Source organism: Epinephelus lanceolatus, chromosome 9, assembly GCF_041903045.1.
Source record: "Epinephelus lanceolatus isolate andai-2023 chromosome 9, ASM4190304v1, whole genome shotgun sequence".
In the NCBI taxonomy this organism is placed as follows: Eukaryota; Metazoa; Chordata; class Actinopteri; order Perciformes; family Serranidae; genus Epinephelus; species Epinephelus lanceolatus.
Window position 1 is genome coordinate 3,935,634 of NC_135742.1, and position 26,057 is coordinate 3,961,690.

The 26,057-nt window shown below is 41.1% G+C and overlaps 1 protein-coding gene across 2 annotated transcripts in view; it reads right to left on the reverse strand.

Moving 5' to 3' along the window:
- The window catches only part of sh2d3cb (SH2 domain containing 3Cb), a 60,292-nt gene extending 38,520 nt beyond the window's left edge, over window positions 1-21,772 (reverse strand). Inside the window, exons 1-2 of one of the 2 annotated variants that reach the window (XM_033619808.2) lie at window positions 21,646-21,772; window positions 12,437-13,169 (exon numbers count right to left, since the gene is read on the reverse strand). In XM_033619808.2, coding sequence (XP_033475699.1) covers window positions 12,437-13,169; window positions 21,646-21,664 — 752 coding nt within the window. In that variant the 5' untranslated portion in view covers window positions 21,665-21,772. Of the gene's footprint in view, window positions 1-10,637; window positions 10,778-12,436; window positions 13,170-21,645 lie in introns of those variants that run through there. The other variant, XM_033619809.2, reaches the window with a different exon arrangement.
- Between the last annotated feature and the right edge of the window lie 4,285 nt (window positions 21,773-26,057).

Here is a 26,057-nt window from a genome sequence, read left to right on the forward strand (position 1 = left end):
CCTGCTTCCCTTCACTGGATCCTGTACAGCAGGGTCGGTCTTTGTTTCACTGTTATAATCATTACAAAGCAAAAGCAGCATGTGTATACATTCAGTAGGCTATATCTTCAGTAGCTAGCTAGCTAACCCTACACTTTTCAGGGTCTGATTTTGGTTTTGGAACAGGGAAGAAACGTATATCTTTTTCCAGCCTCTCCAGGTAACGAGTATCATTAATGGTGGGACTTAGCAAAGGGTCAACTGTTCCCAGTGGTAAATGGACCTGCACTTGTGCAGCACCTTTCTAGTCTTCCAACCACTCAAAGCGCTTTTTACACTATGAGTCACATTCACCCATTCACACACTGGTGGCCGAGGCTGCCAAACAAGATGCCACCTGCTACTTAATAACCATTCACACACTCTCACACACTGATGGAACAGCCATCGGGAACAATTATGGGTTCAGTGTCTTGCCCAAGGATACTTCGACATGCGAATTGAAGGACCTGAGGAGAGAGCATATGCAGCTCTATGCGGCCGCCAAGAGAAAAAGTGTGACGCCTAGTATCTTTTTTCAGGGCACTCTGCCTTTTCTGTGCTGCTGGTTGCACCACTTCTAGTTAAAAATCTCTGAGGATGTCACTGCCGCTCATTTAACTAGGTTACTGTCAGAGTAAAGACAAAACAGCCCGTCTGTGGGAGCAGATTGACCTCCAGACACTCAGTGTTGCTAGTTAGTGTTGTGCTTTTATGACTGTACCGTTGGAAGCTGTGTGATCACCCCTCTGTTAATGTAGCATCACGTTAGCTACCTAGCAAACGGCAGACGGCCCTTTCTGACGGGAAACTGAATTGAATCTATGCTTTCTTCAAAACCAGTTATGTGACTAGTTCGTTTCCACAATGCTCCTGTGTTCAGTGAGGTAAAATGACTCTTTATTAATGGTGTCTGTCTTTGATCAGTTTCACTGATTCTGCAGGATTTGTGTGAGAGTTTGTAAACAGATGTTTTGATATAATTGTGCTGTTGTTTAATGTGGCCCCCTGTGACTTCAATTCATCAAGAATTTTCTCAGTTTTTGCATTATTTGTTTATCGTGGAGGCATGCGAGAAAAACTTCAGGAATTCAATGTAACAAGTGGCAAGTACTTCATACACAAATGGCTATTTTGAGGGTGAAGTGTTCCTTTAAAAATGAAATTAAAGTTGTTTCCAAAAGAAAATGAACATTTTTTTATGGTTTACAGTTGCATTTTTGTTTAATTCTGACATGAGTCTAATCCACTGCTGCCTGTGTCAATGGGGCTTTTCTGGCCAAAGTTTCTCCTCAGATCGATGTACTTTGGTACTGATTATGATAAAATATCAATTTACTAAAGAGAACATATGTAATTAATCCAAAAAATAATCATTCAGTGTTTATTGACTATTTTGTAAGTTACAAATAAATATAATTAAAAGTAGAAGTGTACCAATCAAACAACATATCTATTTTACCTTTAATCAGTACCAGATACAGTAGTTATTCCCAAGAAACTCCAGAGAAATTCTTTGGTTGTGGGGCTCTTAAAATAAGTTTCTGAGTATGATTTTTAGTTTAACACTAACCTGCTTCGTCAGGATTGTGTGGGTGGGGTTTGATCAGATGTTATTAATTCTGGCATATCCCTGGCAACATGAACAAACAATCCAACAACTGTGATCAGATACAGGTTCAGATTTTTATATTGCTCAATTCAGTGGTGACCAGATCTTAAAAAAAAACAGATGTGGGACAAAGAGTATGTTTGTATGGGACACTGAGGGGGACATATTACCAACGCCGAGAGGCTGCTGAAATGTTTGATATAATGAATGTTTAACTTAAAGAATAAACATTTCTTTTCTGCCTCACATGTACTGTGTCGCTTCATGTCATATTCCCCTCATGTGAAAATGAAAAATAACTCAAATTTCACAAACTAGAATTACCACCCCACAGTTACACGCCTCTGTGCACCAGTCAAGTTTCTCATATAGTTTACATCCATGTCTGTGAAAACATGGATGCTCCACACATATCTTCCCCCCGGCAGCAGATAGGATCTATATACTTAGCACAGTTTCAAGATGGACACCCAAGATTAGAGTCACCAATTCAGTATCTGACCAAATGCCTCCTCTTCTGTTCCTCAGTTATGACGTTGAGTAACGGCCAGAAAAGTGTTTTTTGCAGAACATTATGATGTCACAGTGAAGCTGACCTTTGACCTTTTGGATATAAAATGTCATCACTTCATTATTTCATCCTGTTTGACATTTGTGTTGTTTTCTGAGGTCACAGTGACCTTGACCTTTCTTCTTTTGTTTTTTGAAGATTATTTTTTGGGGGTTTTGCCTTTATTTGATAGGATAGATATTAAGTGTTAAAGGGGGAGAGAGAGGGGGAACGACATGCAGCAAAGGGCTGCAGGCCGGAATCGAGCCTGCGGCCGCTGCAGCAGTTTCACAGCCTTTGTACATTGGGCGCCTGCTCTACCCCCTGAGCCACCTGGTGCCCCAACCTTGACCCCTTGACCCCTTCCAGTCACTTCATTGTTGAGTCAAGGTGAAGATTTCTTCCAAATTTGAAATTTGAAGAAATTCCTTGAAGGTATTCTTGTGATTTCATGTTCGCAAAAATGAGACAGGCAAGGTCACAATGACTTTGACCTTTGACGACCAATATCCAGTCACTTCATGCTTGAGTCCGAGTGAATGTTTGTGCCAAAGTTGAAGAAATTCCCTCAAGATGTTCTTGAAATATCATGTTCATAACAATGAGACAGATGAGGACAAAGACCTTGACCTTTGACCTGTGGCCGCCAAAACCTAACCAGTTCCCTTAAGGTATTTTTGAAATATCGCATTCACAAGGATGGGACAGACAGATGGATGAACAGACGGACGGACAACCCAAAAATGGGCTATCTCCAGTGTGGAGGCATAACACCTCTGAGAGTCACCTGTCACTGGCTCAGTTACAAGTCGCTTCCATGTCTTTGCTGCAGCTGACTTTCTTTCTCTTTGTGATGGTTTCCATCATATTCCACCTAAAACTGCAAAGCTTATGACTTCCTGGTGACTCCCAATTTTCCCTGTTGGGCGTAGCATATATGACAATGACAGGTTCACCTGCACTTGACCCGCTACATGTGTGCAGTTTGATTGACATCAAACACAGCCCCATGGTGACAGCCTTCCCTGCTGTCCTCACAGCCACTGGATAAAAGACAGATTTTAGAAAAGCGTCTGTCCTGCAGTGGTTTGACTTTTGAAAAAACTAGAGCCAATAAATGTCATCGCTCAATATCTGGGACGTGGGACAAGGGAGAGAAATGCTGTGCAAAGTTGCTGTGGAAAGTTCTCAAATGAAGTCAAGAATTTTGATTTAATAAAATGAAATAATAATGAAAATATGATGAAATCTGTCCAAATATTTGACGCCAACTTTCAGTACTTTATTGTTTTTAATACTCAATCTTACCGACACATTGTGGTTGTAAACAAAAAAGTATTTAGGTTCTGTACCCTGCTCTAAGTACTGTAATAGCAGTACCTAAAGTAGCAGTAGTCGCAGTATAGTCAGTCAGGGTAGGAACATACTGTTTTCTGTCTGTCTGTCTGTCTGTCTGTCCTGTTGCACAACTCTGACAGCAGCAGTGTGTTAATGCGACACCACCCAGCAACAGCTTCCAACACAACAAACTGCTCCAGGGAGGACGGGGAATATCTCTGCTGCTGTGTGAAACCACATATCTGCAAACAGTCTGTTTTTCAGGTCTGAAGCAAAAGAAACTTCTTTTCTCCCCCGACGTCCGTCCAGTGATCGCAGCAGCTGGCTCCTCACCAGGTCTGATGGCTCGGGGAGCCTCAAAACTCAGCTGCACACACGGAGGAGCACAAACATGTTGGACTGATGTCATAAAGAAGGGGAAAAACAAACTGTAGTTGTGGTTTCTCTCTGACAGCAGTGATACGTCGTGTCAGTGAGACAACGTTGGCAATGTGGAACTTTTTTTTTTCTTTTTCCGGGGGTCACTCTGCTGTTTCTTAACATTCCGCATATTTCCATGAGTAACGTCAGGGGAGGTGACCTTTTGTTCCCAAACACAAACTCTGAGAGCAAACACACACACACACACACACACACACACACACACACACGCATGTCAAACATATTGCATGAGAATCTCCATGACTTTCAAAAGCTTCACTTGCAAGCCCCATGTTTTATTTTATGTCCTGAACTGGTGCTTGTATCAGTTTGGAGCTCATCGTGTGACATCAGAAAAGTTGATTTCATGGTTAAGGACGTGCAGCTATTTTATTTTCTCATAACACTTGCTGTTTCCTGTGATTATGAAATAATTCTTTCATCAGCACATAAACCAGATGATGAAGTAAGAGGAGCTCCAAAAGACAACAGGTTTGATTTATTGGCATCATGAAGCTGCTGTGACCACCTTTGTGACTTAAACATTGAGTCAATTCATTTAGTAAGAGTTTGGTGAACTTTGACAAGTGAATTGACCGATACAAGCAGTTTGACCTCTGAGGGAACAGAGACAAAATGTTCTCAATAGAGGAAATTCTTGTAGCTTGTTAGATGTGTCCTGTTTATAAAACTGGATGGTGCTGCTCTTCAGCTGCTCGGAGCACAAACTGCTTCACAAAATGTAGTTTAAAGGTAGGATCTGGAGGATTTTCTAACAAAACAAAATATAGACATATACAAATGAAATCCTGCTTAATCATCACCTATGGGCTTCTACTCATGTGTGGCGGTGACTCTGTTTGCAGAGCTCCTGCCCTTTAACTGTATTTTGATGTTTTTGTGAGCTCGGACCACTTCTGGGCGGAGATTTCCCCAGCCAATGAGAGAGCCAGGTGCCGTGCCCGAGCGTGTCCGAGCGTGCACCAGCGCGAGCCTTGCCTGAACCTCTTCTGTGAAGCCTTCTTCTGTACCTCCGGGCTCCGTACACCCGGGAGAGTTGAGCCTGATAGGAGGGGCCAAATTTGAATGTGTGTTTACAAACAGCAACTTGAAAATCCTCCAGACCCTACCTTTAAAGACAGTTATGAGACACAAGTCAATGATACAAATACATCTTTTGATGCTCAGAGCTTTTCTGCCCAGTAAATGTAACTAAATAGATTAAGAATATTTGGAATTACCACTTCAAGGTTTTATGCCTCCACACACCGGTCAAGTTGCACCAAAATCTTATCAGTTTATTTTCAAGTCCAAGTGGACGTTTGTGCCAAATGTGAGGAAAGTCCTTTTTGGAGATATCACAGTCACAAGAATGAGATGGATGCAAAGTCACAGTGACCTTTGACCACCAAAATCTAATCAGTTCATAGAATCAAAGTGAACGTTTGTGCCAGATTTGAAGGAATTCCATTATTGTGTTTGTAAGACATCGCGAATGATAAGAATGAGACAAAGTCACAGTGACCTTGACCTTTGACCTATCACCACATAACTCAACTAGGACATTTAACTGGCCTACTGTCCTTGTCCCAGTATACAAGCACGGGAGGGAAATCCATTTATTGAGCCAAGTATGTGCGACTCCTCTACGATAGGTGGAGATATGCCCCCTTTCAGCTTGTTAGTATGGGACATTTTTCCTGTTGACCTATTACGTCACAGACCAAACAATGGACAAACAAGTTAGCTACGGTTAGCTAGCAGCATCCCATCCATGTCTTTTAAAATATTTAACTCTTTCAGCTGACACAGCATGAACTGTGTGTCCTCATCCATCCAAACAGTCACAGCTCTGGATGTAGATTTCTCCATGTTGTTACCGGCTTCTTCTTCTCTTACACATTTAACGCTATTGGACTTCCGGGTCAAAGCCCGGGGCGGAAACTGTGGAGCATGCTCAGAGCGCCTCGGCCAGTTTGGGTCTGACTGACCGGATACATGCAGGAGGAATCTGACTCCCAATCGCATTATCTGGGAGTGTTAAGCCGACTTTGAGAAATTCGATTTAATACAATTTCATTTCAGTAACATGTTTACATGTGCTCTCAAAGTCTGGTTTTAGTCAGACTGACACAATAAAGCAATTTTCTCTGATGTGATGTAAATGTATTGACTGACTCCAAGGGGATGTTTGTGCCAAATGTGAGGAAATTCCCTCCAGCTATTGCTATTGTTGGTATGGAGCCACAATAAAATCAGTAAAATATTGAATTAAATAGCGAACAATCCAGAGAACAAACTAGCCAGCGACAGTAGTTTGACAACCAGCCTGACCAGCCGTCCCTTTGTCAACAAGCTTTCAGAGTATTTCACCTGTGGCTGACCTCAAGTTTGTTTTCATGTTTGTGCAAAAGGACAGCCGACCGTCAGCCGACCTGCTCAGCTGATAAACTCTTAGATTTATTCTTGTATTCATGAAGGACAGCTGTAGATATCAGTCAGACCATGACAGTGAGCCACCACTACAGTGAACCTCTCCCCTGTTAAATAACACATGTGTGTCTGAAGCTCTGTCATGTCATGGTCACAAACTGCTCTGAGAGCTCAGCGAGGGGGGAACTCCCTCTAGCTGGGGGCCGCGCTCCCCAAACCAGCATCAAATTTTACAGCACTTCCTGTTCCTTCAGCCAACATGAGACACACTCGTATCATCTACACACACACACACACACACACACACACACACACACACACACACACACACACTGTGGTTCAAAGCTCCCATAATAACCCAAAACAAATGTGACACCACCTACATGCATCCACGCAGAGCGGAGGCTGCTGAGGTTTACTACAGAGAGGCACATAAAGTGGAAAAAGAAACACAGTCAGTGACTTTTCAAATGAAGGTCAAGGTAAACCTCAATAACCACTTCTGTTTTCCCCTTAATGAATGACTCAGAGCTGAAGTACCACAGTACCATCAGGTCAGGAAACCACCGATCAGCTCCTCAGAATCCGGTCAGCAACTAACGGAACTCTGAAATACGTCTGTGAAGTGAATCCTGATTCACCACCTCTCTGTGAAGGTCTGCTTCAGCTCATGAGACTAAATGACATAGTCAAGTTAAAGGAAAGACACTGTTGGTACAAGACGGGATGCAAAACACGCTCTTTGATCATCCAGCCGTTCACCCTGAACCACCTCCATGGGAGTTTTGCAGCAGTAACGTCACACTGCCTTCGTCTTCCACACAACCACAGGAGGTCACATGTCAGGAGAAGAACATGACAGGAGTTTGTCTCATACCAGTCACCAGAATAAATGCTGACATTCTGCCTTTCTGCGAACCATGAATACGTGACAATCGTGCATTTCATCTGTGTCATATCAACGTTTCTAGAGGAGCTGGAGGTGATGGTGGATGGCATGAGACCAACAAATGACAAAAAACGTTTTTGTTTTTTTTTAAGCAAGTCATTGCTGCGTTTCCAGCTGCCTTTCAGCTCCCAGAAGTGGAGAATTTTAGGGACATGTCGTGTGTTTCCTGTGGGGAAAGTGTAATGTAGAGCGGTTGTTTTTCACAGAGACATTTGCTGAATTTACTGCCGTGATAGAAGCACAAAACTCTGTTGTTTTAAAGGGCCAGTGTGTAATATTTGGCATGGTTTATTGTCAATCTGAATCTGAATCTGAATATTCTACCCATTAATATGTTTATACAAGTGTATAATCGCTAAAAATAAAAAAATAAAATTAATTTGGTTTTCGTAGCCTTATAATTATGCTTTTATATATATATATAGCAAGGGCCTTGCTTTAGAGAGGTCGCCATCTTGCGCCTTCATGTATGTACGGCAGACCGAGCGGACAATCCAGCCAGCCAGAGAACGCGTTTCGCGTGTATAAATGAACCAACGCAACAGGAGAGAATGAACCCAAACCGTCATCTGCGAGGAAAAGAAGACGCAACTTCACTCCTTGTGATGCACTCTCTGCGGCGCTTTTCCTCCTGGTGATATATCTCCCCAACGATGGCAGCAGTAGCACCGAATCCCATTCTGTGCATTCAGCCTCTCTTCTCACCCGCTCAGCATCAAACACATGGAGTTCCTCATCTGTATGCTCCGGCTCAAACAGGTATGGCTCTGGGTCTGTGTCCGCTACAAGAAACTCTTCAAAATCGCATTCAAAGTCGTCCATTGCAGCTACTATAGTCCGGAGATATTGCTAGGCTAAATAAACAGCTGAGCTCTGTTTACCGGCTACGCTGTCAGTCAGTGTGCGGGCTGGAGATTGGAGGAGCAGAGAGGGGAGGGGGGTCCCCACGTAGTATCGTAAACGAGTATGTGTGTATGAAGTGTGTGTGTGTTACGCCAGAAGAGTCAGAGTTTGGGACGGAGTGGAGTGTTACCGGAGTTTCTGGAGTGCTCAAATAAACGGGCCTTTTTCCCGAACGCTCCTCTGGTCTCCTGCTCGTGAGGGATTCATTACAATATCGTAACATGGCTTAGAGTCCTAAATAAATATTCACCTCGTTGCTAGATAGACCTACTCCTGAAAAACTCGTGCGCAAGGCTTTTTGTCCCTACGAGGCCACCGTCATTTACCCGACGGGAGGGGTGAGCGAGTGAGCCCTGCAATCTAGAATTTGACCACTGATGTCACTGTTTTCAACCCATTTTACACACTGGCCCTTTAAGCTAAACCATGTTTTTTTCCTGACCATAACCAAGTGGTTTTTGTCAGAGAGAGATCATCAGTCAACTGAGAGTCCATCAAGTTGAGCAGTCTTTTTTTAAAAAATTATTATTCATTCAGTGCGCAGTGTACTTCTGGGGACGTTTTGGTACAGGCAGCTGCAGACACAGAGGCAGCTGCCTGGAGGCTTTGCCCAGTGAGGCTCCGAGATAACTTTAAAGGTTAAAGCAAAAAAGGTTGTTGGACATTTCCAACACGCTGTTGCATAGTTGGTTTGTTTACTATATCACAAAAATGTCGGTGTTGCACTAAACATTCCACTGACCCCCGTTCAAACTCTTAAACTCTTCGCGTCAGGACCATTTTAGTCAAAGAAAACTTTATTTCCTTTTTCAGTATTATATTTGGTGGCATGGTTTTGTTCTGGGGCCTCTGTGCCTTTCCTCCAGGCCTACGCAGAAAGCCTGCGTCTCAGAGAGTGCACCTCTCTGCCCTTCCACGCACATACAAGGAAAGCCTAAGGCAAAGAGAGCAAATGTTTCTGCCCTTCCTCATTTTTTTCTTTTACATTTTACATTATGTGTATTTCCTCCTTAAACAGAACACATTGTCAAGGACTAGTACCATTATTGATTTTGGTGCATTTTTATTTTCTGTGCAGTGTCAGATTTGAAAAAATAAATAAATAAAATAAATGCCTTGGTACCTTTATAGGACAAAAAATGTCTGCATCAAAAAAAAAAAAAAAAAATCACGAAATATTGTATATTAATAATATTTTCCACTTTCACTGACTCAGTTTTTTTTAACCAACTTCAGTCCTAATCATAAACATTAAATATTCATTTTCGGTTATATTTTTCCTCCCATACTAAAATGATAATTAATGATACATTTTTATTTGTTTTAATTTTTATTTTTCTTATTTTGTTTTCATTTTGATGCATTTTATTTTTCGTGAAGTGTCCAGAGGTCAAAAAGAAATGTGCACAAAAGGTTTCATAAAATATCATATAATAATATAATTTTCCACTTTCACTGAATTGGGTTTTTTATATTCATTCATTTTCAGAATTTTAACCCTTTAAATGTCAGTTTGTTTACATGATGCCACTGATATTTTTTATGAAAAAAAATTGAGGGATTTTTTTTTTACCCTATACGAAATGCTATGTGGAATTTTTATTTTAATTTTACTTCACAGTTAGTGATTAGCAACAACATTGATTTTCATGCTATACATTACAGTCTTGGATATGTCAGTGACTAGCGAACAACACTGACTTTCACGCCCCAGCCACCCCCTCCGCCTGAGAAGTAAAGAACAGTCCCTAAAGTCAGAAAAGTGTCACAGCCTGAAGGCGACATCTACACTGTGCGATGATGTGAGAAAATATCTGGTGTCACATGTTAAACAGCTTCCTGTAACAGCCAGAGATCAAATTCAGGTGTAAATCAGGTCAGCCAGGAGCAGGTAGGACAGACAGACAGACAGACGGACAAACAGACAGACAGACAGCATGAAGTGAAACAGGCTGCTGCATCTCTGCCAAAAAACTCTTATCACTATTCTGACTGGAAGCAGAGCGGGATCAAATTCCTCCTCTTATGTAATTTACAGCCCGGTCCGGTTTCAGCCTGCACTCCTCCATGTAACACAGACAGACCGACAGACAGGCAGGCAGTCAGACAGACAGACAGCAGACCAGCCCTCTCTCTCATCAAAGTCGACTGGTTGTAAATGTTTTACTGGTCTGAAGCTTTTCATGTTTAAAGGCATCAAACTAACTGAAAACACGTTTGTCTCTGCTCTGAAAGCATCACACACACAAACTACACACAAACTACACACTGAACACAAATAACTCAAGCTCAAATATTAAGAAATGTCCAACTTGTAGAAAACTCCTGGAGCACTTAAACGCATCACATTTGTCCTCTAAAGTCTCAGCCCGACACTACAGACTTTACATTAACTATAACATGAGTCCTCTCACCTTGTCTGTCCCTCCCCGCAGCGGACTGACCGACACTTAACGTCCCCGACTTCACACATGTTGTCCCGCACGCTCCGACCCGCACTGCCGCTCAGAGGGACCCAGCTGACTGACTGAAGCGCGGCGGCAGGAGCGAGCTACTGCGCATGTCCGCTCTCACAACTACTACTGAATTTAATGTATTTTAATGATGATGCATGTCAGGGCAGCTGTTTATTGAAACTTTATTTTATTTTAATGACTTTTTCTTGTTTTATTGCGACTTTATTCTAATAATATTTCAACTTTTTGAAATCATAGTAAACTGCAAGGGACTGTTCTTTACTTATCAGAGGAGGGGGAGGGGTGTGACTTTGTTTTAATTATTTTTTGTTAACTTATTAATTTATTTATCTATTTTTTAAAAGTCCCTGAAGCTACAAATATTTTTCCTTGAGCTTCAGAGATAAGACTTTATAATCCCACAGTGGGAAAATTCAAGTTACAGCAGCTCAAGAGTCAGACACAAGATACAAAAAGCAAAAAAAAAAAAAAAAAAAAAAAAAATGAGCGCTACAATAAGGATGAAAATATTACAAAAATACAAATTGCATAAATTAAATAATATGAAATCTAAAATCTTTATGTCCATGATTGATAGCTGCAGGGGATAAACTGAAAGACATGTAGTATATTGACTTTAAAGATATATATATATAAATACCATAAATATTACTGCACAGTAAGTGACTGTGGCATGACCCTCCCTCCACTTTAACGTTGGAAAGTTAAAAGTTGCAGACGAAATCCTGGAGTTAAAAACATTTTTTTTGGTTTTTCACACTTGTCGTGCTGGTTAGTTCATGCAAATGTTTTTTTTTACATGAGATACCGTCGTAAATGTGAAAATCCAATGACAATTCCTGTTTTTAAAGTTGTCATTTTGGTGATTTTTAGAAAATCCTGACAGGTTTGGAAGGCATGTTTTCTTTTAAAACAAAATATCTGTAGTAAAATAAGTACAGATACAACCATTTTTAAGTTTTATGCCCCTCCCATCAGCCAAAATAAACAAAGCATAAGTCCCTCCTCAGTGTTTGATAAATTATTTGACATGCCTCCCCCTCTCTGCACCACCCCCGTCCCTTTTATAAGTAACGAACAGTCCCTAATAGTAACACATAACAGCTCATGATTAATTGCATGTGATTATTTTTTAGTCAAATTATACGATAAAATAAGATGAATTATATACGACTGGTATTAAAACAGCATTAGGGTTTTGTTATATTATTTAGTTCCTTATCTTTATTGGTGGTGTTATTCATTACAGTTAATATTCAAAATAGAGTCTAAAGTTTTACATAAATTAAAATGATATTTTTAACACTGAATTGTAAGATTATTTCTGGACTATGTACTTGGAGTTTAAATGTTCCCTTAATATGTTTGTGTTTAAAAAGATTTCTAGTGCCACAAAAAAACAAGATACTGTTATAAAAATAAAAAAATATAAATTTATCCAGTGCAGCAGGCAGCCTTATTCTGTCCAGTATCAAGTCACTCAGTTCTTAAATTCTTAAAACAAGCTGATTTGCAGTTGAAACAAGTTGAAATAATCTCACCACAACAAGAGATTCATGAGAAAATAAGACTTAAACCTACATGAGAGTTGACAGGAAGGAGACCTGTAGCTTTAATCCGTGCTGTATATCCCCTGAACTGAAGTTTAAAGAGCAGACTATAAAAAAACAAACCACAGACTATTTTTGGGATCGTCGCTGCATCTTTCTCAAAGTGTCATGAATTCACTTTCTCACCTGTCAACACGCTTCACTTCCTGCGAGGCGTTCACAGTCCTTGTGGTTTCCTGTGTGCTGGTGACGCCTCGCTGCCTCTCTGTTTGCTCGCCCACGTGGCTGCGAGCTGCTTCAGCTATCGGGTCCATCGGCACATACACATCCTGCAACGGAGCCACTTTGGGGCCGTTAGTTGCCATGTTTGAGGGCTCCATAGCTCTACCTGATTCTAAAGCATCCCTGCTCTGTAAAAAAGACCCCTGGCTCCTAATGGGGTCCGCTGGAGGATCACAGAAGCAAGACTCGGGTGCTGAGGTCAAAGGTGAAGCCCGGCTGAGTGTCGGGGTGGCGGGCAGCGGCCGGGCAGAAACAGGCCGGTCCAGGCTGGTCACACTGAGGATGGACAGGGCACTGAGCAGAGGGGAGTCTCGGACATGTTCCCCCGCCTTCCACTGGCTCTGCCCTCCACTCACCCTCTCCTCCTCCTCCTCTTTCTTCTTCTTCTTCTCCTTCAGCCCCTTGCAGCTCTTCGACTTCTGGCTGCGGGGCACAGTGCCCACATGTGTGTACATCTCGCTGGAGCGGGCGTAGCTGGGGCTGTGGAGGCAGTCCTCCATGTCATCCACCGCTTGCTCCACCGCTGCTGATTTGGCACCACCGAGGCTCCCATCATGCTCTGGGATTGCCTTGATGTTGGTCTTCTCTGACGGGCGGCGGGCGGAAAGGTTGGTGAGGCTCCCAAACCATTTGAAACCTGGAGAGCAGGAGGACGTTAACAAGGGTTCACAGAAACATCATCATCATTAAAGAGACCATTCTATAATGAGTTTTAGTCTCAACGTGTAAATGACGACATCATGAATACAGATAATTACTTCAACACAATCGCCAAATATGAATCAAACTAATCATTTAGAGTGAAATTTAATATCTGTCGGATAAAAATTGCCTTGACTTTCATTCAGACGTTGATCTTTACATTTTAAAAGCAGAAGGATTGCATGTAACATCCATACAGAGATGTGAGTGGACACAAATCTGCCTCGGATGATACAAATTGAGATGAAAACGTGACCACAGCTGCTGAACGAATTCATTTAGAGGCATGACAAATGGAGAGTGGATCTGGAGGGAAGTAACAGAGACAACTGGAGTTCTTGGTGAGATTTCAGATCAGTCAGAGGCCAAATGTTCACACACACACTCTGTGCATATGTTGCTACAGTAGCTAGCTTAATGCTATCATCTCTGCAGCTGGCTCATCACCTGTGTTTGGCATAATGAACACTGACTGCACAAACCGGCAGTCAAGTTTAGTTTGCACTAGGTCTGAACCTAATAACTTTTTTGATCTTTTATGATTTCATCTTGCGCCATCTTCAGGTCAAACTTGCCAATCTGGTCTCACTCCAAAGTCGTCGAAATCTGTTGCTTGGGCACTGACTTGCGGCATCAGACAGAAACGAAAAAAGGCGTCATTTAACATCGGCATAATGAGCTGCTGGTGGCTGTTAAAGTTTAACGGTGCCCAGCAGCGTCAGGGGAAAACACGGGGTCAAGAACTAAAATAAGGCGGCACAAGGCTGAGTGGGGCGGATGGGAAGGGTGGTGGATGGGTCCAACAAACACCAACTTTTACCCAGGAGAGCGGTGTTCGTGTCCTCAAGCCAAACCCTGTTCTTTTTTCCTAAATCCAACCATGTGCATTAGTTGTTGGAGGAAAAAAAAAACGTCAATTCACGATGTTGTACCGATGTTGTGCCTTTATTTTGAAAGAGGCTGTATGTAAACAGCAATGCATGTAACAGGCAGAACTCGAAACTGTGTCCCAGAGCTGGAGTTCCTTCGGCATACATATAGAGACAGGGAGACACTTACTCTTATTCTATACACTTCTAATAATTTATTTTACTCTCTTGATTTATCTGTACTTTATTCTGCCCTTGTGCTGCTGCAACACCTACATTTCCCCTCTGTGGGCCATCTTAAATTCATGACTGAATACTTTTAAAAACCCTTTCAGCCTCAGCTGTACAGCATGCTAAATGCTAACATGCTAAATGACCTCAGGACTCTACAAACAGATTTCTGTATGAGGGCAGAATTTGGAGGAATCAGGACGAGAGTCTGGTGTCAAAAGGTTCTGGTTTCTGTTTGTAGTCTGAGTTGTATCAACCAATCATGTTTGAGCAGGCCTCATGTGGAGAGGTAGATCACATCGGCCGAAATTCAGTCTCGGAACCCATCAGCTATTGTCTAACGGTTATTTCGCTTTTTATTTAACTTTAAAATTTAACTACATTCATATGCAAATACCTGTTTATAGAGAAACAATGGAAGATGCACGGAAAAGGAAGTCTCGGCCTGGATATCCTCTGGCAACACCAGAACCTCTAAAATACTGGCGGTTCCCACCAGAAGCTGATTCTCGTCAGCCGTCAGGCAACAGCCAGAAGAAAATGTTGGCATTGTTCGTGTCTGCAAACCAACGCTTAAAGTGATGTGACCTGACTTTGTTTTTAGGAGGTCGATGGCGGGGTGGACTGCATGAAATCTAGGTGAAACACCTGCCAAGATTCAGACCACTGTTTGAGACCAACAAATGACAAAACCAGCTGTTTTTAGAGCTGCGTTTCCAGCGACTCTTTAGGCTCCAAATGTGGATGTTTTTTAGTGACTTGTTTCTTTTTTTCCAGCAGGATAGTGGCATGAGAACAATGATTTTTAACGAGACATCGATGGCTTCTCCAACCGTGATTTTGACACCAAAACCATGTATTTTAAGCCCAAACATGATCTGTTCCCAAATCATAGCATTGTCAAAACATAACGTTTCAACAAACCTGCTACATAATAATATATAAATGAGCATGTCCATGTTTTGCAGAAATGTACAGTGGTAAAATTTGCTGATAGGTTCAGAGAATGTTTGTGTCTATTTTGCAGTCACATATAAAACAGGGTTAAGAGCACAGCGGTTGCAGTATCTCAAACTGTATCTCAAACTTCTCTGCAGCTTTTATTATAAAGTCTAACTACCCAACTTCCTGTAATTCGTGTTAATATCCGGCTGCCCTGCAGGTCCTGACCCCATTGTTGAGTCACTCTGATCTGAGATACTGAATGATGAAGTGCAGGAACTGACTTACTGCTGTTTCAAAAGATGACACTCAGTAACACAGGAAAGTACAGCCTGTGGCTGTTAGTTAACCTGGTTATCGGAGCTTTTTAAAGAAGAACCTGACATTGTATTCATGATTACAGCGACCTGCGTATTCCTGCTCAGGGTGCTGGTCTCATTATCACAGTATGTCCTGTCTGAGAGATGTAGTCATACATTTTACAGACAGTTATATAATAATGTGAGACTTTAAGTCACCAGTGAGCCCAGCAGCTGCAAACATTTAATTTTCACTTTGTCCTGTGAAACAGAAAAAAATGTTTTCTTTGCCTCGGAGTCATCTGAGGAATGTTGTTGTACCCTCATCTGCAGAAACTCTCATCGTTTCTATTCAGAACTGCGGCCCGTCCCCTGAGATCTCAGCAGTGTTTGATTATGTTTCTGCCCCGGGGACCTATTAGACTGACGGGTATTTATTTCCTCAGCTAAATATAGACTAATTATTTTGAGAAGGAGACAGGAGGGAGATGATGGAGGTGCAGATGCAAATAAGTTGTTTTTATTTTATTTATTTTTTTATGTTAAAGCCAGCAGATAAATCGGCTGATATGGAGTCCTCTCGAGTTTGACTGAATGTTTTTTAATCATCTTATAGTGAAAATATAAAGGTGGCGAATTCACGTAGAGCAACAGAAATAGATGTGAATACATGCTAAATTTGCTGTCATGAGAGCCTATTATCGCAAGTCCAAATGACAAATCAGATTCAAGATTCAAGATTCAAGATTAACTTTATTGTCTCACAAAGTGAGAAATTTGTTCTGGGCCGTTCACCCATGCTGCAGTCACAACACAGAACATACAGTACGATACAACACAATACCAAACATACAATGGATATGTGCATCCCATATCATACAAGGTGCCAAAAAGTGCAAGAAATATAGTGAATTGATCACTTTTTAAACTCATTTTCCTCAACAACAAAAAAAATGCTGTTACAAACTGTCAGGACGTTACATTTATCCAGAGGCAATATGGCCCTGAAATAATATCACTATTATTATAATAATTCATTTGGGAAGGTTTTTTTCCTTTAAACTGAGTCAGGCTAACAGTTTCCCCCCACTTCTAGTCTTTGTGCTAAGCTAGGCTAAACACCTCTGGATCAACACCTTCTCACTCCCAACTTGTCTAATCCAGCAGCTCAGTCTGAGGCCTTAATCTTCAAACTATAAAGCGCTAGGTTCCCCTTTAGTGACAGTTTTGGTCGCTCAGGGATGGAGTACTAATTTCTGTTTATAACATGCACACTGTCTTTTCAAAATAAACTTCTGTGTTACCAGGAGACGTTGGTTTCATCACCAAAACTACTTTAGGTTTGGGCAACCCAAACTACTTGGTTATGTTAGAAAGAATGTAATTAGTAATCTTACTATATAATGACAAAAACTCTGTGTGTGTGTGTGTGTGTGTTCCACGTTTTTCTCCTCACTGACTTGGTCAATCCATGTGAAATTTGGCACAGTGGTAGAGGGTCATGGGAGGATGCCAATGAAGCAATATTACATCAATTGGCCAAAGGGGGGCGCTATAGCAACTGACTGAAATGTCAAACTTTGAATGGACATATCTCATGCCCCGTATGTCGTAGAGACATGAAACTTTGCACAGAGATGCCTCTCCTCATGAGGAACACATTTGCCTCAAGAACCCATAACTTCCGCTTATATAGATTTTCCACCATTTTGAATGTTTTGAAAAACACTTCAAATGGATCTCTTCCTAGGAAGTTTGAGCGATCTGCATGAAACTGGGTGAACATAATCTAGGGACCAATATCTAAAGTTCCCTCTTGGCAAAAGTTGGAAAACTTACTAAAACTGAGCTTCTATAAGGCAATGAATATTGCGGAGGGCGTGGCTCATCACATAAAGGTGTATAACATCTCAAGGGTTTCACCCATCACCACGCAACTTTGTAGGCATATGACCACACATAATCTGAGGGGACCCCTCCATTATTGACCCCATCAAACAAAATGGGGGCGCTAGAGAGCTCATTTCTTATCTAGGCCTAACCGCCATATGGATTTTTACTAAACTTGGTAGATATGTAGAACAGGACGCCTCAAGGTGACTGGAGAAATTTAACTCTAATTGGCAACTGGGTGGCGCTATAACAACAGAAAAATGCTTCAAAATGGCTAAAATGTGACCGATCGCTGTGGCTCCCCCTGTGGACCAGTGTTGGTGTTGTTTTCTAATGTTTGGTATGACTAAGTCATGGTATGGTATGCTGTACTCAATGGGTATGGACTAGTTTAATGTAATTTAAGCAAGTTAGCGACAAGACGTCATATGAGGTTAACATAGTTTAAAAAACAGGCTCATGCACTGTAAGTCTTCCAAGGAAAAATAATCCACCAAAATGTGTAAATATCCCACGTAATCATGAGCCCGTAATTTGTGCACAAACCAGAAATTTTGGAAAGCTGCGATCACGTGACCAGTGCGCTGACAGGAGTGAAAATAAAGAAGGAAGTGATCCCATGAGGTTGGAGGTCGGGGTGGTGGATAGGTCACAAAACACGGGACTTCCCTCAGGAGACTGGTGTTCGGAACCATGTGGTAAACTTTGAGTCATTTTAAGCTTGCCTCGTCACCATGTTTTTTTTTTTGCCTAAACCTAACCTCCGTAACTTTATGTTAAGGACGTAATGTCACCGGTAGGGCACTTATGCGTAGGATATCATATGAACTGTTGTGTGTATATTTACGTAGGATATCATATTGTAATGTTTCTGAAGTGCCTCCATGAACCAGTCAAACAACGAGCTGCAACATTAACGTGAATTATTAACAGAGACTCGCGCAGGCACAGTCATCACTGTCTCGCTGACTGACCAACGTACTGACTGACTGCGAGCACATAACATTCCTATGAATATCACACATATGAACCGTATGAGGAGACGCTGGGGGGGGGGTTCCATACGAGACACAAACAGCCGCTTCCTGGGTTAAAATCCTGAGTTTGTTGACACCTTGTACTTTGTTTCTCTTTATACGACGCCACTGCTGTGGATGGGTTCAGACTGGAGTCAGTTAAAAGCCAGGTGCATCTCATGCAGCGCTTAAAGGTGTCTTGTGCCTCAGAATCAGATACTGACGGCCACTGACCAAGCTGCATATTTAACGCCCTGGGTCGAGGAGCAGGCTGGCTGGATCTTTCTCTGTACTGAGCTCACAGAGATGAAACTGACTCAGGAGGGGATGGCATACTGCACGATTTCCCAAAATGCTTATCTGTTTCTGTAATTGACACACATCCAAAGACAGTACCAGACAGTGTCAAGAGTTCATCTCTGGGTGGAACAAGTTGGAGCTGACCTCTGCCCCTCAGCGCTCATGATTCAGAGAGATTTTTGTCAATACTAAAGCAAAATGTAAAACTGTTCACTGTGTTTTTATCACAGATCACAGATGCACTGACATCCCACACTGATTTGTTTACTGTCCCAAAGTGTCTGGACTGAATGCCCGGCCTTCAGATGCATCATGGGTGAAATTCAGCTTTAAATCGTGAACAACTGTGGAGTCAAACAGCAGAAGAAGAGCAGCACAGAGAGCCATTGTCCTGTCAGCAGACATTCGCTGTCTTTTCTTAAACTCTGCACTCGGCCGGGCCGCTGTCCATTCACACCGCACAAAGACACGTCTGTGCTTCATTTACAATGCACCAAAACACTGTTTGTGAGTGGAACAAAGAGGCAACACACTCACACTCACACACACACACACACACACACACACACATGCACACACTCGCAGTGAAACAAGTGTCAATACATCAGTTTCTTTTATAGGAATACACAAATAAACTTGCATCAGCCTCTTTCCCCTGACTCATCATGTAACTCTGTCTCTGTCTGTACAAGGATTTATTTTCCAGAGGTGGAAAGTAACCGAGTACATTTACTCAAGTACTGTGCTAAAGTACAGTTTAAAGGTACATGAGCTTTATATCATGTATTTCCATGTTCTGCTTCAGTTTTTCCTCAGCTGGAAATGTTGTACTTACTCCATTTAGACTTAGAGAAAAAACATTTGATATATAAAACACATTACATGTTTGAAGACCAAACCTTTTTGGCTTCTGACCCACTGTCACATTTCAGATGTCTGTGAGGTGTAGAGGTGAACAAAGTACTCAGATCATTTTAATAAAATGTCCAAATGACAGAGTAAAAATACGCCATAAAAGGTCTGGTGTGTAGAAATACAAACGGATTCAAACCAGTGCTTGGTCAGTGACTTCTGATGTCAGACACAGATGAAAAAAGCCATCCTTTCATGCCGGCAAGATTCACGGTTGTTCCCCATTATTGTTTAACGGAGCCTGGCGGCACGGGGGGAGACGTAGCAGCAGAACAATGAAACTTAAGGCAGTGGAAGTCTGAGTAGGGTTGGCGGTAGGGGCTGATGTTCACCCGGGAGGGTGGGTTTTCACATCCCGTAAGGTTCCTAAACCCAACCATGTGTGTATGTTGGCTAAAAGTAACCACGTGTGCTTGTTGTTGAAGAGAAAAAAAAACGTCAATGTGTTGTAGCAACATACTGCATTTATTTTGAACTAAATTTCTTTTGAAAACACACAATGCATGTAACAGGCTGAAGTTGACACGGCGTCCCAGAACATCGACAGCCAACGCAACCAGGGTACCTTGCGCGACATATCTTGACGTGAAAAGTCCACGACTAATAATTGGCAACTGGGTGGCGCTATAACAACAGAAAAATGCTTATAAATGACTAAAATGCGACCGATCGCTGTGGCTCCCCCTGTGGACCAATGTTGGTGTTGTTTTCTAATGTTTGGTATGACTAAGTCATGGTATGGTATGCTGTACATAATCACAGAAACTGTCAGTGTGTCATTCTGTCAGTCAGTCATTCTGTCTGTCCCACGTTTTTCTACTCACTGACGTGGTCAATCTATGTGAAACTGCACATAGGCATTGAGGACTGGCATAGGTAGAAGGTGACAAAGCTACCAATGGCTATGAACTAATGAGCTTATACTTTTATTATATATTGCTACTGACTACAAAAAAAAAGAAAAGGTAAGAAAATCATGACGGATATGAGTTTGCATTTTTCAGGGCATATAGCCTGTAACAAATGGCACCATTTTACTTTAATGTGAGTTCTTGTTTGAACACAGGTGTCATTCTGAGGTGGCAATCTGAATTATTTGCAAGGCCCCCCATACCCAATGGGCCCCAGTGCAACCACACTACCTGCACTGTTTATATTTACACCCCTGGTTGGGCCCCTCTAGAAGGTCACCAGACAAACCTGACAGGTTGTGAGATGATCATCTCTAACCTTTGCTTTTTGGGGAAATGCTGGAATTTAACCTGTTCAGACCTCAAACATGAAACCACGTGAGAAGTTTAGAGAGGAAATGTGTCTTTTTGGAGGAACCGATAACAACTCATAAATATCTGAAATGTGACAAGTGGCCTAAAATAAACAGTGTTTGTAAGAGATTACAAACCAAAACATTTTGGGAACTGCTGGTTTAATGTCAGATAAATGTAAACGGAGTAAAAAGTAAAATATTTCCCTCTGAGATGTGTGGAGTAAAAGTGCAAAGTCACATAAATGGAAATGTTTAAGTAAAATACTAGTGGTAACGACTAAACTGTGTATTAAGGAGTTAAAACTCAAGCAGCTACAACAGTGACATGACGCTTTCACACTTTTCACACTTGTCTAATTTTACTTAAGTAGGATTTTGAATGTAGGAATTTACAATGGAGTATTTTTACAGTAAAATACGCCACTTTTACGTAAAGTAAAGAACTAAAGAATTAGTATTTCCTCTACAATAAAAAAAATCAGTTTTGTCACATAAGGACTTCATTTACCTTCTATTATTTGCACCACACTATATTAATTAATCCAAAATGTTCTTCTTCTGCTTTTGGCACAATAAAGGTTTTTACAAGGAGGTCAGTTTCACTAATAATCATTTAAGGAAATAAACCGCCTTAATATCCTGAATATTGCACGACAGCATCTTAAAGTTAAATATAACTTACTCAGTTTTCGTTTGTTCATGGTTTAGACGTTGACTTCCTGATATCTTCACTCATATAAAACGTCTATAAAAACAGTTGGTGCCACTTGTTGCTGTGGTGTGATAATGAGCCGCATGCTCTCTAACCAACAGAGTAACTCTGCTTCCTGTCTTCCAAACAGCGGAAGCAGTTTCATGTTGTGTTGATGCAATCAGGTGACAAGTCACTTTCTGTCCTCACACTGGAAATGAGTGTCTCTTCAGTCACTGTGGAGGTTTTCCGAAGAACATTGACATGATTTAGATTCAGGTTTCCACTCAGAGGCATCGCAGAGCTGTTGCCACAATTTAAGAGATGCTGAGGTCACGAGTCCACACCCTACCAACACCCTAATGTATATGTATAATACATATGGAATAAACCTCTGTTTAAGACACAGTGGCGATCGTGGGAAAGGAAATGTTCAACTTTATAATCCATGAAATCGGAGTTAACTCAGATTCAACTTAACGTGAAACAAGCTCAAAGTATCATTATTATACCTTCTAGCTAAAATCTTCAAAATGTCAACTTTTAACTTATCTTGAGGACACAAAACTTTCCAAATGCTAAAATGATTCATTGTCATTAAGATCTATAGTTTGGGTAATTTCCCCTTCTTGAAGAGCATCGTGTAATCCTGAAACTGATCTAAGAGCAGGAAATAGGAGGCTTTAATCTGACAGCAACAACATGACACATTGACTCTACAAGGCAAGTTTATAGCCATGTCGCCGTAAAGTCCATCATGTATGTCCTTTTCTAGACATCACAGAGGAAAACTGAGCGCAGCGTTAGTTCAGGCAGGACACCATGTCAAGCTCAGGTCACATCCGAGCTACATCAGCTGATATCAAGCAGCCCAGTCAACTGATGGAGCAGCTGATTGATGAAGGGAGTCAGCTGATAGATCACATGATTCCTTTCTATGCAACCAATCGGCAAATCTCATTCAGGGCGCCTTATTTAAACTGTTCTGGCCTGCCTACTGTTGCTGCTTCCTCTGCAACCTGCCTCCACCCCAGCTCCTCCTTTTCATGCTGTGTCTGACTTATCAATGTCATTTCTGTTTGTCATTGATGCTGCTCTGTTCTGTTCCCGGGGGTCTTTGCTGCTGCTCTCCCTGCCTTAGGCTTTCCATGTAGGCGTATGGAAGGGCAGGGAGGTTTGCTCTCTCTTCCTCAGGTTTTCCTCATTTACACATGGAAGGGCAGAGAGGTGTGCTCTCTGTGCTTTGTATTGCGTTCACACCAGGTGAGTGAATTATATGCAAAGTCAATATAAAGATGCAATTACATGCAAAATCCCACTGGGTGGTGTACACAAATTATGCGAATGAAGTGAAGAGTGTGATTTTCACATAGGCGTGTGGAAGGGCAGGGAGGTGTGCTCTCTCCGCCTTATGTTGTGTTCATACAGGGTGCGAATAAAACAATTTGCGTGAGTGAATTATATGTAAAGTCAATGTAAAGACACAATTAGGTGCAGATTCCCGCCAAGCAGCGCAATGGACATGATGGACTCACTACGAATTACTCGAAATACACAGATTAAGCACCAGAAATGAAGCAAATACTGTGATTTTGTGTCATTTGCTTTTTAGTGAGAGTTAAAAAATCTGAATTACAGCAACCAATTTGCACCATGATATCCAATCAGCATTGAGATCCTCCAGAGAGGTATGATGTTGAGGATGTACCCATGGAAGTTCATTCATTAATCCAGCGATTTCACACACGTATGACACGAGTCAATGCAAAATATTCTTGCATTCAAACTTACACAAGTAACAAAATTTTCAACACACTGTGACTTTATTGAGAGCGAACAACACGTTTCGCCTGTGGCTTCTTCAGGTTCACTCATCACCTATAGAAATAAATTTTCTTTGTCTAAAGTGATCCTGACTGAAATCATGTTTTTAACTCCAGTGACAACAGCAAATCAAGATCTGTCGTGAGAGCTCAGACAAAAATTATATTTCAGAAACTAACATGAAATCAGTATTAATAGAAAAATGAGAAATGAGGAAACATGGACAGGCGAGCCACAAAAAGACATTTCCTAAACAAAAACACATTAGAAATATTTCACTTCCTGTTTCAGCTGTTAATCATTGGGTGGAGCTCAACTTCTTGTTACAGTGACTACTTTCTCTCTTACATGTTAAAACACATGTTACAGGATCCAGTGCTGGCTGAACATTTAGGAGAAAAGTCTGAAGTCTGAGTCATTTTAATTGAACCAGGATCCTGGCTGTAAAATAATCTGTAGCGTTTTATGGAACTGTGGATTTATAATCTATGTACATACTGCAGGTTTTAATGGATTGACTTCATCTTTTTAATGAACAGACACATTTTGTTTGTAAAGCTGATCAGTTTTTAAAAAAAACTTTTGATTTTATGTCACCATCAGTCATTTCATAAGTCAGTGTCAGATGCTGAGTGAATAAGAAACTGCTCTTGAGAAGCCTGTCAAAAATGAAATATTTTATCTGTATGCATGTGTAGATGTGCGAAAATGACTTTCATGAATTTCAACAGAAGAAAAAAAAATGAATTGAAATTGGACTTTCCCTCCCTGTCGGTGTTCTCTGTCTGCCAGATTAAAGAGAAAATGATGGTGAATGTGAGCGGGTTCTCCTGTAGCAGACAGACAACATGTAACCGCAGCAGGAGGGCATTCATCAGCCTCCAGGCTCTGTGGGTGGAGGCACAGAGCTGTCAACATCTTGCAACATTTCCTGCCAACACTTCCTTGTGAACACCAATCCCAAAACCAACTGAGCAGATCTGTGCGCTCAACTAAACCAGAGTCGTGTCAACTTTATTTAACATGTTGTTTCACTGAGATTTAAGAAGTTTTTGTCAGAATCACCAGAGTTGAGAAAGACTCCACCCGACGATGACCATAAACAATCAAGTGATAATAACTCTAAGCGCTCCCAGCAGTGAGACTCAGCAGATCTTACCAAAGATATGAATGTTTAATCTTTGATAACTGAACGACCCTCTGTGGGTTTGTCGGGATATTTTCCCTTTTTTTGTACATTTGGCCGGCTCATTATTTTTCATGTTAGTTGTTGTGTTTTGGAGGAAATTGAGTGCTGTTCTGCAACTCCTCGACTTTCTTTGGGTCATATTGGACTTCTGTAAAAAGCCTTTCTGAGGGTCGTACTTGGAAGTGAAAATCCAGCATCATCCCGCCACAAATCAAATAAATCTGATCGGCACCACAGCAGTTACAGCCTTTCAAAATGTAATGTCCAAATTATTTGAGACTTTTCAGTGTACTTTAAAACTGTAGCTAGATGAGTACATGAAATTGCAGCCTGTTCTCATTCCGTTCTGTCAGTGATTTTGGCATCGAGCAATTGACACCAAAAGCCACCTTTCACGATGTTATGATATGGCACTGGATGCCGTCAGTTTGAACACTGCAGGTAACAAGGAGGAGCTGGGAATTCCCTATAGGGTGGGTGAGAGAGGGGTGACGGATAGGTCCAACAAACCCCAGACTTTCACCTCTTTACACATAACAATAACATATTAACATATTTAGACCTGAGCAACTTGGCTTGATTTCTTTCAAAAATATGGGAAGATGGCAATGAGCACCGAAGAAAGAAATTCCCCCTCAAAATTGCAAGAAATTAGTAAAAAGAGAAAATTAAAAAAAACAATAAAATTAGTAAAAATAAAAATTAAAAAAGGGAAGGAAAAGACCTTGAAAAGTGCTTAAAAACTATTTTAAAAAATCCGGAGCATAATTTCAAAAAGTAATAATAATTAAAAATATAGGCTAGTTTTCCCCTAGTTTTTTCCCTAAATTGTAAAAAAAAATAATTTTTTGCAATTTGTGGGACATTTCTTAATTACCAGGTTGCTCATTGCCTTTTTCCCCATGTTTGTAAAAGAAATTGCAAAAATTTGCTCAGGATTCAAATTAAATACTTGAGAAAGCATCTGAAAGCAGCACAAGAAAAGTGTTGATGCTCCAGGTTTCAAACGGTTAAAGAAGAAAAAATAAACCACAGACTTACTGTCTCATGATATTGACTTTTTTTTCTTTCCAAACATTTTCATCACAATAGTTTTTTTGCATAGTGTCCATTGTGTTTTAAATACAATTGTTTCACTTACATAGGTTCAAGCAGTAGTTTCTCTAGTTTAATTTGATGTGTTTCATTAGTGCTAGCTTTGAAGGTAAATGCTAAAAACGGTTAGCTCTTTCATGGCTGCTAGGCATGGGGAGGGTTGTAACTCTTCGAAAATGTTTATTGTTCAACTGTTAAAATGCTGTTCTAACGTCAACCTCATTCAGGCTACAATGCACAAGCACACACACACACACACACACACACAGGTAAATACTTTATCATTTTTGATTTT